Source organism: Ptychodera flava, chromosome 20 (assembly GCF_041260155.1).
Source record: "Ptychodera flava strain L36383 chromosome 20, AS_Pfla_20210202, whole genome shotgun sequence".
In the NCBI taxonomy this organism is placed as follows: Eukaryota; Metazoa; Hemichordata; class Enteropneusta; family Ptychoderidae; genus Ptychodera; species Ptychodera flava.
This window is the reverse complement of record NC_091947.1, coordinates 9,507,283-9,527,702: the sequence shown is the minus strand read 5'-3', so window position 1 is coordinate 9,527,702 and position 20,420 is coordinate 9,507,283. Positions and strand designations below refer to the sequence as shown.

Below are 20,420 nucleotides of genomic sequence, written 5' to 3'. Positions count from 1 at the left end.
AATTTGTACCCCTTTAACGGAATGCACCACTCGGCCTATTACCTGGTATAAAATGTTCATAGAGCGATTGGACTAAAACCAATATTATTGTATGTTTGAAAACTATAACTTCATTGATCGCATTTAAACTGCTCTCTGATTGGGCTTTTAGCCTGTAGCCACTTTCAAAACAGTTACAACCTCCAACCAAGTGTACCTCAGACTCAACAGTTGACAAGAGTCCCAATCACGTCTCTATCGTAGTACCACTGGAACTGTGATGAGCAAATATACAGAATGCACAGAATTTCGATTAAGCTGTATCAAACTCGTCACATAAACGTAGTGCATTCAGTACCTTCTGACACCGAATTCGAAAACTGAATCCGCCGATATGGCCACACTGTGTACGTGTTTTCATTTTATCATCTCCTATCTACACGCATGAAGCAGATATGAACTGAAAATGCTCACGTGAATATATTGCAGTTGTCTATGAATTTAAACTTTTGCCACATGTTTGCAACTTCATTGAAAGTGTTGTGATCAACATCACGAGCAAAATTCAACACAGATTAATTACAAGGTCATTGAGCTTATAAATATGTAATAAGCTGAAACAAAAATACTAAATTTCTTTGACTGCTGTCATTGAACTACCACTGTGTATGGCACAGTCAAGTCCTTCAGGCTATATATGCCAAGTTCTGCATGCTCATTAGATATACAATTTATGTCATTTTTATCAATGATACGATACAGTGTGCTATTTTTAACAAATTGTTTTATGCTGGATACAGGCTACACGGGGTTTTAACATGTATGATGTTTTGGGGGGAGGAGAGAGAGAGAGAGAGAGAGAGAGAGAGAGAGAGAGAGAGAGAGAGAGAGAGAGAGAGAGAGAAGGAGAGAAGAAAAAGAGAGATGAGAAAACAGACAGAGGCTGAAGAGGAAAAAATTTCGTCACCTGGGAGACGAACGCAACACGAGAAAAAAAAAACACGCGGATCAAGTGAAAGCCACTTGCGATGTAATTTGTACCCCGTTAACGGAATGCACCACTCGGCCTATTACCTGGTATAAAATGTTCATAGAGCGATTGGGACTAAAACCAATATTATTGTATGTTTGAAAACTATAACTTCATTGATTGCATTTAAACTGCTCTCTGATTGGGCTTTTAGCCTGTAGCCACTTTCAAAACAGTTACAACCTCCAACCAAGTGTACCTCAGACTCAACAGTTGACAAGAGTCCCAATCACGTCTCTATCGTAGTACCACTGGAACTGTGATGAGCAAATATACAGAATGCACAGAATTTCGATTAAGCTGTATCAAACTCGTCACATAAACGTAGTGCATTCAGTACCTTCTGACACCGAATTCGAAAACTGAATCCGCCGATATGGCCACACTGTGTACGTGTTTTCATTTTATCATCTCCTATCTACACGCATGAAGCAGATATGAACTGAAAATGCTCACGTGAATATATTGCAGTTGTCTATGAATTTAAACTTTTGCCACATGTTTGCAACTTCATTGAAAGTGTTGTGATCAACATCACGAGCAAAATTCAACACAGATTAATTACAAGGTCATTGAGCTTATAAATATGTAATAAGCTGAAACAAAAATACTAAATTTCTTTGACTGCTGTCATTGAACTACCACTGTGTATGGCACAGTCAAGTCCTTCAGGCTATATATGCCAAGCTCTGCATGCTCATTAGATATACAATTTATAAATTAGCAGACATGAAAATGCAAAAATATCTTTCATTTATACAACATAATTATGTCATCAATATACATAGCAAGTTTCATAAACTTTTTTAGGGTCCTTCCAGTCTTATACCCCAAATTGTGAAAGTTAGTTAAATATACAAATTGCAAGTTTTGTCAACTTTGGTCATGTCAATGCTGACATTTATCCCTTGTAAGGAAAATTGGTTAAACTATCTGGTATTCAAGTTTGTTTTGCGGCGAATAAAGTCAGCGGAGAGTTAAAATAGCAACTCAAAATGATCTTCGCACGTTTTACATTTGAGGGAATAATTCGATGTTACATACAATAAGGAACTGGTCAGTTTCTTCGGCCTGGGGGGCGGTGGATTCATGGGGGGGTCACCCTGTTTTTGACTTTGGTGATGGGGGGTCACCATGTTTTGGAAATGCCAAATAGGGGGGAGTCAGTGTGTTTTTGAATTTCGACACAGGCTCATCATTGCCTAAAATGCATCGTGTCAGCCTCAAATTTCATTATTCAGTTGCATTTTTCGGCGCGCCCTTCGGGCGCGTAACTTTAATAATCAGACATATTTTTCAGCACACCCAACTTTAACATATCAAGCATACATATATTAGAGATATCTGTATTTTCAATATTTTTCAGCATGCTCTTCGAGCGCATTACTTCAATATATCAGACATTTTTCAGCACGTCCTTCCTGTGCATGACTTTAATATACAAGACATTTATATCAGAGATATCAGGATGTTTCATATTTTTCTCCGCGCTCTTCGGGCGCTATACTTTGATAAATCAGAGATATATGCCACAGATATCTTGATGTTTGCTAAGTGAAAGTGTACCGTTATGAAATCTGCATTTCATATGATAAGCAAGACAAATTCCTGATACATTTCTGTTCTCTGTATGAGACAGCAACATGCACAAATATTTCACAATAGATATTTGATACAGTGACTTATTTTAGAAATGACAAGATATCTTTCGTTCTCATTGATGCAACTGTTTTCCTTTGTGTCTCAGGTTTTCTGTAGAATGATGCTTTTTGATGTCCAAAATAACAGTTAAAAAAGGCAGGTTTGTCATTATTATCTGTGCTTTTATGGTTTCAATGTTACAAGAAAAGGTCATCTCAGACACTGCACACATCAGATTTGGCTAAAATGCCTCTCTTAGGCTCCTCAGGAGATTTAATTGGATGGTTAGCAAGTCTTAACACCCATCAAAATTTTTGATTTACTGCTTTTTACTCTTTGATATTAATGATTGACATCCATTTCTGTACAACTGTTCAGGACATCTGGTTAAGCATAGAAAGTGTGAAATACATTCACAGCTCATTCAAAATGTACTGTATTCAAACTTTAAGATTGACACTTTGAAATTCCTATCTTACAACTGACATGTCAAGAATTTCTTTAAAACACAGAATGACTGTTAAAATATAAATGTATGTAAAATAGTTTGTATATATATATATATATATATATATATATATATATATATATATATATATATATATATAATTTATATGAAATTTGTGTCCATCTTTTGTTTTACAGTTGTCGCGTGTGAGGGGGTCACCCTGTTTTCAAAATTTAGAATAGGGGGGTCAGCCACTTTTTGACGTAAGCAAAAAATAATCCACCGCCCCCCCCCCCCCAGGCCGAAGAAACTGACCAGTCCCTAAGTAAACATAATATGCCGTGAAAGCATTTCTTTAAATTGAAATTTTTAATGCAAGCACTGGTAAGGCACACACCTACGTGTAATGATAGGGAGTGCTCTTTGTGCGCCCATTTCTTTAAATTTGCATTTTTAATTAAAGTTGATGATGATCTATGGCGCGTCATCAAGGCCAATATTCGAACTCCCCATTTTCAACGATACAACTCCACATTCAACATTCAAACTCCACATTTTCAACTATACAACTCAACATTCAACATTCAAACTCCCAATTTTCAACTATACAACTCAACATTCAACATTCAAACTCCCAATTTTCAACTATACAACTCAACATTGAACATTCAAACTCCCAATTTTCGACTATAAAACTCCACATTTTCAACTTTCGAACTCCCCATTTTCAACTATCGAAGTCATAGGTCCCCCTAGACCACTAGCCAGCGAACACAAGCCAAAATGAGCATACATATAGTCAAATACGACTTTAAAAAATGTTGAGTTGTATAGTTGAAAATTGGGAGTTTGAAAGTTGAAAATGTGGAGTTATATAGTTGAAAATTGGGAGTTTAAATGTTGAATGTTGAGTTGTATAGTTGAAAATTGGGAGTTTGAATGTTGAATGTTGAGTTGTATAGTTGAAAATTGGGAGTTCGAATATTGGCCTTGATTACGCGACATAATGATCCAGCAGAGCTGGCGATTTGAGTACTACGAATAGAACGGTTATGTAATATAGCTTGATTGGATCAGTTGACTTTTACCGGTCATAACGGGTATAAGTTTTCTGCGTTCAAATAATATGGTCCCTCCAGTCTGCATTATGGGGTTTCCAGATATTCTCCTAGATGTTTTTAAATTTTACATTCTTTCTTTGATTCTTTTTAGTCAACCTACATGAAAGAGATACCTTTAAAGTCAGTGAGTTTATAATAAATTTGATCCATCTTCTTTCCAAACCCGAAATACAATGTAATCGTCTCCGGATGACCAGCTTGCGACCAGAGATTGTCGACATGTTACGTGTTGTCAAGCCGCAGCTTCTTAAATACTATTCGCGTATCTTGCAAAGAGGTGCAAGAATTGCGAACCAGCTGTATACATTAGCGAGCGGGAGACAGGGTATCCCCATATTTGGTTTGGGCACGTGGAAGGTAAGCTGAAAGGTTGCACAGGCCTTTCTCATGGCCAGCTATACGAGTGATGAATTTTTTAACACAATGGTGTGCTATGTAAGCACCATATATAGGACAAGGCTGTGGTAAGCACTGGTAAGGCACACACCTACGTGTACTAATAGGGCGTGCTCTTTGTGCGCCCATGTAACGTCCATGGGTAGCGAGTGTACGTTGCGAGAGAGTTGCATCGGGTCAAACAATCATAGTGTCCTTGTAGTGTTTCTCAGGGCATCTACGTTACGTTTGAAACACCAACAACACTATATTTATGTTCGTTGAATTTTATTTGCCAATAACAACAACACGACTAATATATACATGATAACGAATACTACAAACAACAACATCAACAACAAGCACAACCAGATTTCTGGGTTGCCTGTGCAAGCACAAAGTTTGACATGGATTGTCTCGAACTTTTCTCGTGATCAAGAAGTGATTTAATACATGTAAAGGACTAGCGAAATTTGAATACATCAGTGATTCGTCTTTTTAAAAAAAATCTGATGTTAGCTTCAAGTTCAAATTTAAACGGAGAAATTTTAGAACAGCCATCATTTCCAACTCTCATTCAGTTCTATTGATTTGATGCCAATATTGGCTGTTTTCTATCATTAATGAATGTTTTCTCTATTTTTTGTCATTCTTGTCCAAAAAAATGTTGTTGTATTAGCCAATGATCCCATTGCAATTTGGTTTACAGGTTCCTAGGGATGACCAAACTAGGATTAATGAAATTTATGGTGGACTTTGTATATCTGTATTTTGGGGCAAATTGTTGCCCTTTTTGGTCAAAAAATCTTCTTTTTATACAAATGTTTATTCTATCACTTTATGTGCAGGCCCTTATGAAGTGAAGCATTTCATATCTGATTAGGTACGGGATTGATTTGTTGAGGAATATTTTTAGTAATCATTCTGTTGGAATGCAATATCATGTGTGTACTTGTATTGACTATTTCTGTAAAATGGGAGGACAGAGTTATTGACACTCTTTTTCCAGTCCAAACCAGGTGAAGTTAAGAATGCTGTAAAGTTTGCCATTGAAACTGGATACAGGCATATTGACTGTGCACATGTATACCGCAATGAAGAAGAAGTTGGAATGGCACTTAATCAAGTGTTATGTCAGGGAACAGTAAAACGAGAAGATTTGTTTATTACTAGCAAGGTATCGTGATGTCTACCTAAGTTTTGTGAAATCTATATTTGTCAACCAACTAAGTCGTTAAAAATATGGCACGCATAGTGGACTGATCTTACCGGTAACATCCTGCGCAAACATTTCTGCAATAACAAATTCACTTATTTAAACTTAACAGTATGACTTTGAGCTTCGAAGCCTGGCAGTGAAAAGGCTTTTCTATCATTTTATTACATGTACAAGTTATATGAATCATAAGAAAGAAGTATTAAAGTTTACTCAAAAAAACTTAGAACTGTTGTCTTTCATAATAAACAAAAATCAGGAGTAATCAATGCAAATCCGATTTTAGAAAAGCAACATTACTACAAATTTAGCAATGCTCGAAATTTAAAATGACCACCACTCTTAACTTGAATTCTGGAGGACAAAATTCAATATTCACACATAGAAAGACAGTTCAAGCTTAAATTCTTGGAACAGGTTTGAAATCAGAGAGTATATATCCATCTTTAAAATATCTCAAGTTTAGAAGTGGATGACAAAACTTATGAAGAAATTTAAATTTTTTCAAAAGATTGGGTGTAGTGCTGTGTGTTCATAATTCGTTACACGGGAATGGATTTTCTGTAATGTTTTGCGAGAAATGAAATGGGAAATATATGAGGTGCATTTTAAAATACTTTCACTTGTACACAAATACAGCTTTGGAATGTGGATCATCATCCCGACGATGTGAAGAAAGCTTGTCAGAAAACCTTGAAAGCACTTCAATTGGATTATCTTAATCTCTACTTGATACACTGGCCAATGGCATACTGTGTAAGTGCATAAGAATAATAATAGAGTAAATAAAGGGTCAAGTTTTATTACGACAGATTTGATTGCAAGACATGTAGACCAATAGCATTCACCTTCACTGTACTGTATTATTAACAGGTTCTGTAAACTGTTGAATATGTTATCTAAGGTGCAAGACTATTCAGTATGGATATCTAAAGACGTGATGCGAAGTCATACTGGCAGAGTGGAGAGTACTTCGCTCTCCAAAAAGTAGCAATGTTTTCGTCGAGTATTTTTGACCAGTCATCTTAATTGTACTGAGCAGCTAGGTTAACCACCCAACCGTCCTCTATTGACCATGGGAATTGATATTGACCAACATAGAGCAAGAATTGGGGGTTTTGCTGGTGGTGACCCGAATCGTCAGAAGACACTGCGAAATATGGCGTCCATTGTTGTGCCAGCGTGGCTGTCCGGCCAGGTGTCACTTGCCGTTAAAATTTCTCTCGCACTGTTACTCGTCATGAGTGGAGATGTGGAACAGAATCCAGGGCCGCCAAGATTACGAAGTTCCGAGGAACAACTGGCAACAAAACAGGATGTCACAAATATCTTACAGAAACTAGAAACTTTGATAAATGACACAAAACAAATGAATAACAAGCTGGACCAACTACAGACGAGAATGGACAATATGGAAGATGAGCTGCATGAACTAAAAGAGAACAGCGACGAAAATAACAGTAAAATAAATGACATAGAAGAAACACAAACAGAGCTGAAGAAAACAGTAACACAACTTGTACAAGAAAATGAGAAACTGAAACAAGAGAAAGACGATTTAGAGAATAGATCGAGAAGAAACAATCTCATTTTCTACGGGATTGCACAAGACGATAAACAAGAAAATTGGAATACATCTGAACAGAAGGTGAGAGAGGTGATTAAAACAAATTTAGAAATTCCTGAAGAAATTGAGTTCGAACGAGTCCATAGAATCACAAATGCACCCTCTGTACGTGGATCCAAACCAATCATAGCAATGTTTTCAAAGCATAAAGATCGCAGCCATGTTCTGGACCAAGCTTCCAAACTCAAAGGTACAGCAATTAGCATCGGCGAGGACTTCTCCAAGAGAATACGTATCATTCGTTCTATACTGTTGGACTATCGGAAATGCCTCATTGCAGAGAACAGTAAGCTGAAAGCTCGCGTTCGATATGACAAATTAGTCTGCACAGATGAGAAAGGTCGGAAGAAGATTTACACAGTGAATGAAGCTACCAGGCAAGTAGAAGAACGCGAGGTCCGCCATTACGATAGTCACAGCTAGGAGACTGGCCAAAGCCCAAAACGCGCCGAGTTGTCATTTATTACCTGGAACGTTAGAGGTCTTAAAGCTAAGTTAACAAATGTAGAATTTATTTCTCTGTGCAAGCAGTTTGATATTTGTTGTTTTGTCGAAACGTTTTGTCTTTGCCATGATTCACTCCAATTCGTAGATAACTACAAGCTTTTTTCGTTCCCTGCCGTGAGACATAGCAAAAGAGGCCGACCAAGCGGTGGGGTTTCTGTATATATACGTAAAAATATTGTATGCAAAGTTCGTAGACTTCAAAACAATTTCGACAATTGCATGTCAATGTGCTTTGATAAATCCTTGTTTTCCTTTGACAGAGATGTTATTTTTCTGTGCTGTTACATTCGACCACAAAATGCTGCTTCTACCATTGATGAGCTGGGCAATTATCTTGCCAATTTACAAAGTCTGTTTCCACATTCTCTCTTTATTGTTACTGGGGATTTTAATGCAAGGACAGGAACAGAACCAGATTTTATTTTAGATGATTCTACAAAATATCTACCTATTGTGGGCACAGAGTATACATCTGATAGTTTTCAATGCCCACGTAATTCTAAAGATGGTATTGTAAATGAAGCTGGTCACACACTTGTAGGTATCTGTAAAAAATTTGATATGCATATTGTAAATGGTAGGCTGTCAAATGACAAATACGGGAATGTTACATGTGTTGCAGCAAATGGAGCCAGTGTCATTATTTCATTATGTCTTCTGTACTTTTCAATTATATTACACATTTCGATGTTCTTTTGAGGGCCGAATCAGATCATTTCCCACTTATTTGTCACCTGGCTACAAAGCAATCAGTTTTCAGTTTGCCCGACCATGCAAATGTGTTGAATTCCACAGTTAATACAAAGGGTCATTATCGATGGTCTGAACAAGGTAAAAGTGCATTCCTTCCAAGTCTGGCTTCTGAAAATGTCCAAATGTGTTTGGATGAAGCCACGTTTTCACTGCCTAATGCAAGTGTCGCCATTGCAAAGTTAAATGAAGCACTCCAGATTGCGGGTAGTGAATGCTACTCCCCCGGTGGTAAACACAATAGGCGTACGTTTGAAAAACAACCACCTTGGTTTGGAGAGACTTGTAAAACCGCAAAATCTGTTATGTATAAAAAGTTGTCTCATTTCAGACAAAATCTCACAACTTCAAGCCTTGACAGTTACAAATTGGCGAAAAGGATTTTCAAACAGGCATGTCGTGAAAGTAAACGTGAATATCAACGTTCCATCAAAACACGGTTAATTGAAGCGTCTTCCACAGGTTCCAAGGAGTTCTGGAGTGTGCTAAAATCAGTTATTATTAAAAAGGGTTCTGTTCGTAATGACATTGACATGGATACATGGTATACTTATTTTCGTGATTTGTACAAAAAATTTCAATGTAACACACAAGATGGTAATCAGTGTGACATGGATTTTTATCACTCTATTAAGGATTTAGTTGACAATTATGTACCTTTAGGGGAAACTGATCTACATTCCGATGACGTCATCAACTCACCTATCACAGAAGAAGAAATCATAAGTGCCTTACATAGTTTAAAACATGGCAAGTCACCTGGTCCCGATGGGATTCCAAGTGAATTTTATCAGTACTCTGCTAATGTAATTCTTCCACTTTTAGTTGAATTGTTTAATTATATTTTTGATTCTGGAAATTTTCCCACTGAATGGTCCAGTGCTATTGTCATTCCCCTCTTTAAGAAGGGATCCAGGGATGATGTGAACAACTATAGGGGCATCTCTTTGTTAAATGTACTGGGTAAAATTTTTACTTCCATTCTAAATGCAAGGCTCACTAGATGGTCGGAATCAATGAATATAGTGTCTGATTGTCAAGCAGGATTCCGCAAAGGTCATAGCACAGTTGACAATTTATTTGTTTTGCATGCCATAATTCAAAAATATTTAAGTGTCAGAAGGGGTAAATTCTACTGCTTATTCATTGACTTTTCAAAAGCCTTTGATCGGATTAACCAACCTTGTTAATGTATAAATATTATCTTTGGGTGTTAAAGGGAGAATGTATAACATTCTACACTCCATGTATAGCAGTGTTAAAGCGTGTGTAAGATCTGGAAATGTCATGTCAGAATACTTTGAGTGTCCTAACGGCGTACGCCAAGGCTGTATTTTAAGCCCCATTCTGTTTTCTTTCTTTATTGAAGAGCTTAACTCAATGTTGATGAATTCAGGCCAGTTGGGTGTACAATTAACGCAAGAAATGTATGATTTATTTTGTCTTCTTTATGCTGACGATATTGTTTTATTTGCCGACTCTGTCAGTAATCTCCAACATCTTATCGATGTTCTTGCACAATTTTGTAAAAAATGGCAAATGACAGTAAACCTAGATAAAACAAAAGTTGTTGTTTTCCGAAAAGGTGGTCATAAGTCTCGTTTTGAGACCTGGCATTTTGAAAACTCCGAAATAGAAGTAGTGTCGTATTATAAATACCTCGGTTTACTACTTTCCTCACGAAATTCATGGTCTAAGGCAGTATCAACCCTAGCTGATCAGGCCAGCAAAGCCATGAAAATAATCTCTCTGGCTTCATATAGGATTGGCAGCTTCCCAATGAACTGTCACTTCAAGCTTTCGACAGTATGATTCTTCCTATTTTATGTTACGGAGCGGAAATCTGGGGTTTCAACGTTATGATGTACTTGAAAGGGTACATAGAAAATGGTGTACTCAATATATGGGCGTTCCTAGCAATACAACTAGTGAAGCAGTGATTGGGGAATGTGGGCGTTTGCCCATATTTGTAACAACGATGAAACGTTGTGTTAGCTACTGGTTGAAGCTTCTTGAAATGCCCAGGGACCGTCTTCCAAACATGCATATTTTATGCTAGTTAGACTCGATGATTTAGGGAGACACACATGGGCAACATCCTTGAAAAACATTCTTTTTTCTTATGGTTTTGGATATGCCTGGGTATTTCAGGAAGTTGGCGACAAAAAGATTTTTCTTTCAGAATTTTGTAGTCGAGTAGCTGATGTCTGTAAGCAGCAATGGCAATACGGTATCTCCCAAAAACCGAAATTGCGTATTTACTCAGGTTTCAAAAGCTTACTGGAAACTGAGAAATATTTATATTTAACTTGTAACAGAAAATACATTAACGCATTTGCTCGTTTCCGGTGTTCCACTTTGTTATTGGCAATAGAAGAAGGGAGGCACCATAATATTGATTTAATTGACAGAGTCTGTAAGTTTTGTATCTTGAGAGAGGTAGAAGATGAGTATCATTTTCTTCTTATTTGCCCTTACTATAGAGAACTGAGACAAAAATATTTTCCTCCATATTTTCATTTTGAGGTGAATTACGACAAGTTTTACAGTCTTATGCGAACTCAGCAGCCAGATATTTTAATTAATCTATGTAAATTTGTTTATTATGCTTTTCCAAAAGAAATCAGAATTTGTAAAATAGCTGATTCCAGAGCCATGTATGACTTCATCTTTCTTTTTGTTGAGAGTTGTAATGTATATGGGCCGGAGGCCTTGAAATACAATAAATAACCAGTCATCTACTGGTTACTGATATACTGACTATTCAGTATGGCTTTTAGAAAAAAGAGTACTTTTGTAGATGTAATATATATGCACTTTACATGTATGGTAATATATATATATATATATATATATATATATATATATATATTGTGTGTGTGTGTGTGTGTGTGTGTGTGTTTTTATGAATAATTGATGTTTGTTAAATGTTACATTATGTTTTATCTCGTGAAGAAAAAGTCACTGGTATGCTGTAACTATAAAAAGATGGACAGTAGATCCGCATTCTGCTTGCTATGATAAAAGCAATGTGTTCTCATCCAAGTGTAATTATTTTCAGAGAGGGGAAAATGTTTACCCCAAGGACGAAAATGGAAAATTTATATATGCTGATACTGACTTCGTTGACACATGGCAGGTATATATATTCATAGACAGTTCTACATATTGTATGTTTGTACTTTTTTCCAACCTAGCCCCAGACGTTTTTGGATCCCTCTTTCATGAATGGAAATACATACATACATGCTAATTATCATATCATATATTTATTTTGCTTCGTTTTAATGGCTTTGCCAAAGTTTCAACTGACAGTTCCAAGCAAGAACAATAGCAAGTCAAGATATGTTGACCTCTTTGTATATGAAACTTAATTTCGATTTTCAAAATTGCATGTAAGAACACTCTTAGTGTACAAAATGAAAATTTCAGCATAGATGTGACGCAGATGTTTTAATCCCAGGCAATGGAAAAACTGGTCGATGAAGGACTCTGTAAGGCCATTGGTTTGTCAAATTTCAATACAGAACAGATTGATCGTGTGCTGGCTGTTGCAAAAATTCCAGTGTCCAATCTACAGGTAAGGCATTTTAGTTGAATATGTTATAACGAAATTATTGTATAACTGGCCTATGAATATCAGCTCAATGTAGACGTGCTCCAAATCTGTGGGCGTGTAAATATCAAAACAGAATAAATTGAAAGAATGAACTTCAGCAGACTGTCAGGCCAGGTGGTGGCTGGTGCTTAGATCGTGGGGTGAACGCATCGCCTCACAAGTTGCTTTGGCCGGACAGTACATGTACCTGCTCTGGCGGGACAAGTCAAGCGACTTGGGGCCAGTCTAAGCTCAATCCCTTTCACCACAAAATGGTACAAACATTTCTGTTGAAGGGTTGGACCTCCGTAGTCAGAAAAAAATGAAAAGTTCAGACTTATAAATGAAATTGAAAACATCAGTTAAAACTTTTGAATGATAACTTCATGTTTGAAGATCAGCTCAGGAAGATTTTTAAAATCTGAAATGTTAAAAAGCTGAGAAAATTTATTTCAGTTGTGTTTGACCCTACAGCGTCCAAGTCAAAGAAGTTCTTGAAATGGTAAACGAAGTAGCAGATAAGGTTATCTTGATAAAATCACAGTCGCCCCACCAAAATCAACTCCTGTGAGTTTGTATAGCCAATTGTATCAGGGAACACGTTTGAATGGTAAAGGTATCAGCAATGGAAAGGCAACCTCAACACCCCCCCCCCCCCCCCTCGCACACCCATACAGAGACCAAATTTCCATTGAATAAGATGGACTCATTTTGGTGAAAGGATCAATATCTACGTAAATTTCTATGCAATGTGGAAATTTGGCTCTAAAATCCCTGTCAGCAACAGAGAGGTGTCCCGTTTTGAGATGTATACATAAAAATAAAATTCGGTATCTAATAAATGATTGTTAACTATTATGTTGCCTACTGTAACTGCTTTTAATTTGTCATTTGTCTTTCATAATCAAACTGACAGGTTGAATGTCATCCTTACTTGACTCAAGAGAGTTTGATTGAATATTGCAAGTCTGAGAACATTGTCATGACGGCGTATAGCCCCCTTGGTTCACCAGACAGACCATGGTGAGTTAATTGGTGTACAACGGTATGACTGATTTCCATTTCATATTCTGTGTACTCTATTCCTATCCCTATACTGACTGGTCCAGTGCAACCATGCAATAGAAACTTTGTCTTGCTGAAATCTGATTATCGTCGACAGTGTATGATTGTAACTGTTCTTAGGCAGAAAACCAACTCATGTCAAAGATTTTAGATATTGAAAATTTGCATGCCACAGATATCACAAGCTTTCTTACTGTGCTGGAATGATAAGCTCCAGCAACATTACAGAGCAACCATCAGCAATGGGGCAAAATGAATTTTATACCAAATTTCAGATCTATAATTACTCAGGGCTGTGTTCCGTAATAATGCACAATCGAAGACCCCAGCACAGGCTGATTTGGCCAAGTGATAATTAAGTTTATACAAGTACCACTTCAAATCAAATGTAGTTTAAGTGATAAGTACCATCGTTATGATTCCTTCAGGGTCAAACCTGATGATCCCAGTTTGTTAGATGATACTAGGCTGAAGGAAATAGGAGAGAAATACAAGAAATCAGTGGCACAGGTTCTAATAAGATTTCAAATTCAGCGGGGCCTTGTCGTGATACCAAAGAGTGTCACACCAGAAAGGATTAAGGCAAACCTCCAGGTAAAGCAATTTTATCTATTAATTTATTCGTCTATTATGTTTTGCTCATCCATTAATTATACTGGATCTTTGTGTTTACCTGTCTGCCTCTGCTTATTTTTAGTGAACAATTCAATCTTCAGTTATCTTTATCTCTTGTTTTGCATGTCATGTTTTAAAAGATTCTATTGTGAGCCAACCTGTTATTTTGTCCATTCCTGTATTTTCATGTTTGTCTATTTGAAAGTTGATTCATCAATAATTTGTTTGACAAACCGAGATTTTGAATTGCTAATAATCATACACAGTCAGTATATATAACTTTCTGTTAGCCCATTGTTTATTGCTTGGAAGGTTATATAAAATTGTTTCACCAAGTCTCATTTGAATGCCTGGCTGAAGGCTTGTTGTGACTTGTCTGAATTAATTCAGGATCTCGCCAGACATTCTTACAGTGTAATCTACCTTTTGATTGATAAACTGGTGAGCTAGTCTGGAAAATTTCATTCATAAGTAGGGGTGTTTTCCAGATGAATTGATCAAGGCATCCATAGGTCTTCTGGATTACCCCAATATTCTGTTCTGTGTGCGTAAATTATGGTTGATCAGCCAAGTGACTGTCCTGTTGAAAATTAATACAAATTTTGGATGAAAGTTACAATCAATATCTATATGTTTAAACAATACAAGATATGAGAAGTCCAATTTGATAAATTTATAACTATATTGTTTAATGATAGATTCTGTATGGAGCCTTTGATGCCTTATTAATATCTCAAGCTCCACTTCATTTTTTAAAAAACATTTATGATGTAATATTGCAGGTATTTGATTTTGAACTAAGCGATGACGACATGAAGACAATCGCTGGGTTCAATCGCAACTACCGTGGATGTATATTAGAATGGTACGTATAGGACTAGCAAATAGTGTATTTTACTGGTCTGTAATGAGTCCATACCTTTCAAAATACATTGGTTGTCTTCTTGAGAGTCTACTGATTAGAAAAAAAACATAGGCTTATGAAATGTTTAATGCGTTTCACTTTGCATCGAAAGGGAGAATGTCAGTGTCAAAATGAATGATTAACATTTTGCATGTGTTTGTGTTTATTTAATATCGACCCCTTTTAAAATAGTAAAATGATTAAACTTCAAAGTTTGCGAGTCCAGTTATTGAAAGAGTAAATTACACACAATGCTATGGTGGCCCCTACACGTCACGAAACTTTATTATTTTTGAATATAAACTCTCATTTTTCTTGACAATATCTTTAATATTTGAAAGAGATTTTATTTCTCCACAGCAAACTCTTAATTCTGTACGGGAAACTTTATTTTGGGGTAAACTTTTAAAACAACGTAAACATAAAATCTTTAAAAAACAAACTTAACTTTAACTTTAAACAAAATATTTGTTTCTCAAAAGTATTTTTATTTTGTAAAATAGAAGAAAAAATGGTTCAAGATTACCAACTTAAAACTCGTGTTAGATTTTTTTCTGAGCACGGACTGATGATATAACCTTATGTTCTTAGAGCAAACAATTTAAATTCTTTAATAAAGGTTTTATTTTACAAGAGTAAAATTAATTTCTTTACGGTAAAAAGATTTTCTCAGAGCAGCAAATTGAAATACATTGAATAAAACTTTTTTTTAAATGGAGTGAAATTATTTTCTGAAGACGATAAAATTTCTTCATGTAAGAGACATTTTGTACAGTTGAGTATGATTTAAATATTTGGTAAAACAGAACTGAGAAAGAACGAAAAAGTCAAACTTTATACTGTTCTTGAATGCGCAATTTAGTTGTTGTACTGTTAGCAGTACATTAGTAACCTGGGTGTTCTCTAATAGTGTGTCAGACCCAGAACGTTTTGACACTGTCAGTACATTTTTGTGTTACCCATGTTAGGGAGTGACTAGAGTCATGGTAAAGGTCAAGTGGTCAACTCCAAACGGATGCGGTATTTTGCGGGCTTCGGGTCGATCGCAATAAATTTTCTCTCGATTAATATATCGTCGTTCGGCTGTCAAACAACAATGAAACTCAGCTTTCTCGCATATCGTTTTCGAGACAATGTTTTTCGCGCTCATTTTAATAAAGCTGCATGTTAATATCGGGGTTTCATTGTAATTTATTATCGTCGGCCATGTCTTCATTTCATTAGCCTATTATAAGCCAAAATTGTTCGGGATTTTGACAATTTTTGCAAAAAAAAACAGATTACAAAGTCATACTGAACAATGGGGACGTAACTTCAGCTGTGGAATAACAGCTAGGCCGGGGGCCAAGCGCTGTGTGAGAGTTTCTAGAAAAGCCGGGAGAGCAACTCGAGTCCATGCCATACATCATAATCACGGTTTCTTGCGTTTAATTTATGGAAGTGTGTATTTTGTGTTTCGCTGTCTTGAGTATCAGAACCGATCAGGCACGGCGGATCAGCTGTAATTTGCGTGTCACTGTAGTCTGTATAGTACTCCGGAGTTGAGAGACTGCGTACAACACTGCGATCCTTTAAATCTAATGTTTCGAAAGTTTGCCAGACTTTCTTCATCAGTCACCTCAAGTTACAATACAATTTCCCATAATAAGTCCTTAATGCAGCCGATACGACCACTCGTGTAAAATCGTGGACAACAAAATGCAGCTACTGTAGATATTATAAAAAAACCCGAAAGATTTGAGGTCGCAGCTGGTCACTGAGTTCTGTTTATGAGTAAATAGAGTTATTTCCGTTGAAGCACTTGCAGGAAACACATCTTTGTTGCTATTTCTTTTTCATCCATGATTTTATGTTGCTCGTTCAGGATTTGGAATTAGCCAATGGGATTAACTCATTATCTCCTCGTGATGGACATTGTACATGGCTATCTGTGATGTCTTGGCAGCATCTCGAGTCTCGTTTTGATTAAACAGGCCTACTCGATATTTCTAAAAACACACATGCAGAAAGAGATTTTCTACTGTTTAAGAATCGTATATTATCATGCAATATTACCAATAGTTTATATTGCCTGCAGCCCTCAACCCGCAAAATACCCTTTGAATCCAAACAGTTGTAAGGTGTAGAACATACTTCAGACCTGTACTATTGTTGAATACATGATACATACCTTGTGTTCACACCTTTTTCAGTTTCATGACTTCTTCTTTCAATCCAGTGTTACGTGCAGAGAAAACGAACAAAAGGGTGAACTCAGCAGTTAACGTTTAAACAAAATTTATTACGAAAATAAAACTAATTGCTAAGTCAGGGATAGAGTACAAGCTTTAAAAGTGTACTGACTACTTATCTCAGCTGGGACGGCAAAGCTCCAGTCTCAGAGTTGTAACAGTCAGTCGGATGAATGAACAGTCCTTTGGCTTGCAGGCTTGAAGCTGCACAAAGTCCACAGTATCAATCCAGCGTTGGCATTGAAGGTCTTGAAAAGTCTTGAGAATGACTACTGCTGGAGTTTAGTAACACACAAGAGACACGATCGCAAAAGTGCGACTGGAAGCTGTGCACGTCCCTTTTTATACCCATGTGCTTACATTAGGGCATACAAGAACAATCTAGAACTTTTATTGACATGCCAATCACCGTTCCAAAACCATCTCTCCTACACAACCAATCAAACTTCCAGAACATTCCAAACATGACCAATTGAATTCAAGGTTGTGAGGTCATGAAGGGCAGTGACCCTGAGAACGTTCCAGACTAATTGAACTCAGGTCACGATGAGTCTGTGAAAATGACCTACATAACACACCCCCTCTTCAAAAGGAAAATTTTTCAAAGAGAAATCTTTCTTCTACAAATGTAATCTTAAAAGTGTGAACGACAATAAACTCTAAATACGAGAGAGACAGTCTGCAATCAAATTGTCTCTGCCTTTGATATGTCTAATGTCAAGATTAAACTCCTGCAACATTAAACTCCATTTTAGCAATCTCTGATTTTTGCCTTTAAATTTCTGCAGAAAAACAAGAGGGTTGTGATCAATATAAACCACTATTGGCTGATTTGAAGAAGTAAATACGGCTAGTTTTCAATAACATAAACTTCAAAATGCTGTAACGCTAATATCAAAGATAAACACTCTTTTTCAATAGTAGAGTAGTTTCTCTGGGATTTGTTAAATTCGCTTAATTTGTTAGAAATAGCAAACAAGATGATCTGTCCAATGACTATCCACTTGCAATTTGATATTGGAAAACTCGAAATGGCACTGAATTTGGCATAAAGTATGCATGGCAAAGTCCAGTTATTTCTATTTTTATTTTATTTTATTTTTTTTTCAGTATAAACAAAATTTATTACGGAAATAAAACTAATTGCTAAGTCAGGGATAGAGTACAAGCTTAAAAGTGTACTGACTACTTATCTCAGCTGGGACGGCAAAGCTCCAGTCTCAGAGTTGTAACAGTCAGTCGGATGAATGAACAGTCCTTTGGCTTGCAGGCTTGAAGCTGCACAAAGTCCACAGTATCAATCCAGCGTTGGCATTGAAGGTCTTGAAAAGTCTTGAGAATGACTACTGCTGGAGTTTAGTAACACACAAGAGACACGATCGCAAAAGTGCGACTGGAAGCTGTGCACGTCCCTTTTTAAACCCATGTGCTTACATAAGGGCATACAAGAACAATCTAGAACTTTTTTATTGACATGCCCATCACCGTTCCAAAACCATCTCTCCTACACAACCAATCAAACTTCCAGAACATTCCAAACATGACCAATTGAATTCAAGGTTGTGATGTCATTAAGGGCAGTGACCCTGAGAACGTTCCAGACTAATTGAACTCAGGTCACGATGAGTGTGTGAAAATGACCTACATAACACCAGTTAGGCATACACCACTTCATAATAACTCTTTATGTTATTAAATTGGAATCTGAGAAGTGTTGCAAATTACCTGAACTCTATTTTATTACATAAGCATTGACCGTTGAGTTTTATCATCTACACGATAGGCAAAAAATCTTGACCTTGACCATATTTTCTATTTCAGGGTCGGTGATCACCCACACCATCCTTTTAAGAGTGACCTGTGAAATGTAACACTCTGGGGAAGTTTGTGATATGTTATAGTTTGGAGACTTGTCATCCCTCTCAAGAATGGTTCTTCATGTTGACAATGGAAAGGAAAATCGCCTGTAAATTATGGGTTATATGAAGACAGCTTTAGGGGCTTATGTTACAGGGCGAAGGGGAGGAGCTTTATGTACAATGCAATATATACAAGCACTAGCACCATACTGATGGGGGGGTGGGTGGGGGGGCTATAACCTCGAGCTACAGCATTGCAGCTGACCATTACGTTGTACTCCCTTGGTTTTGCAATAGATCCTATAGGACGGTTTTTGCTTCTGTCCTTTAAATGTGATTGTAATTATCATATCTGGCATCACGATGAATGAAAGGTGATGGATATCTAAACATTTATTTTCCTCTAAGTTTTTAGTACATTCATGTCTTTCATATTTGAACAAAATGCCGATTTATAAATATAAATATTATTCATAGTCGATCGGATTTTGTGTGCTATTGGTAAAAATAAAATACTATCCACTTCACTTATTTGTTCCAACGTAGTACCAATTGTATTTTTAGTAGTATAATAATGAATATATTTAATTTCACGACCTAGAGGGCAAAGTGCTTCGAATACAATAGTCGTAGACAGTTTAGTTTATTCCTTTGAATTTCAAACCGTAAACATGCATGTCTGCGTGATGACTTGATCATGAGATAATTAACTATCTGGTATTCAAATTTGTTTTGTGGTGAATAAAGTCAGTGGGGCTACCTAAAATGATCTTCGCGCGTTTTAGATATGCGAGAATGATTCGATGTAACATACAACAAGCAAAGCATAATATGCCGTGTGAGCGTTTCTTTAGCCTAAATTGATATTTTCAACGTTTTATTTTATGTTCAATTGCATTATTCGAGTTGACTATGGTTCAGCATAGCTGGGGATTAACCACAAAAGTAGTGGGAAAAACCATTGGTCCTCATTTTCCCCTACGGAGTCACAGAGCAGACTATACATTGTAGCTATTCTGGCTGTGATGTAAGTATATAAATTCTAGCTACAAAAGACGAAGAAGGTACATGGAGACACATTATAGCTCTTCTGACTGTGATGTAAGTATACATAATTTTATGAATTATCCCTACGTAGTCATCTTCAGAAATTCCTTAGACTCTGTATTAACATTTTTCTGCTATGTCTTGCGCAAGAACGCAATAACTGTCATAGCCTGTGATGTCATGACAGAGGTCTGATATTCTGCAGCTTTCTCGAAATTTCTTTCTCTGAACTCGGGGTCCATAGGGCGTCAACTTTCATATGCTCACAAGATAAATAAAATTTTAGAAATTTCCTCTGAACATAAAATGTGCGGGAAGACCATTAGTTCAAATAAAATGAGATGTTTCAAGTAAATGGTTCTGATATAAAGTGTAAGTAGTTGAATCTTTTTTAACAAATGAAATGT

General features: G+C 36.6%; 1 protein-coding gene across 1 annotated transcript; it reads left to right on the top strand.

The window, feature by feature from the left end:
- The first annotated feature begins 4,375 nt into the window (after positions 1-4,375).
- On the top strand, positions 4,376-19,177 carry LOC139119965 (aldo-keto reductase family 1 member B1-like). The gene is made up of 9 exons (XM_070683934.1): positions 4,376-4,576; positions 5,604-5,771; positions 6,450-6,566; positions 11,756-11,833; positions 12,158-12,274; positions 13,209-13,315; positions 13,786-13,951; positions 14,755-14,837; positions 18,929-19,177. Exons 1-9 carry the CDS (start codon positions 4,409-4,411, stop codon positions 18,969-18,971), a joined length of 1,047 nt encoding a protein of 348 aa, XP_070540035.1. The 5' UTR covers positions 4,376-4,408; the 3' UTR covers positions 18,972-19,177.
- The last annotated feature ends 1,243 nt before the right edge of the window (positions 19,178-20,420 follow it).

Excerpts from the sequence above, each read along its gene's own strand:
- LOC139119965 (XM_070683934.1), top strand. The coding sequence starts at position 4,409 with ATGACCAGCTTGCGACCAGAGATTGTCGACATGTTACGTGTTGTCAAG. Across the intron at positions 6,567-11,755 it reads ACTGGCCAATGGCATACTGT|AGAGGGGAAAATGTTTACCC; the intron begins GTAAGTGCATAA and ends AATTATTTTCAG. Across the intron at positions 14,838-18,928 it reads CGTGGATGTATATTAGAATG|GGTCGGTGATCACCCACACC; the intron begins GTACGTATAGGA and ends TTTCTATTTCAG.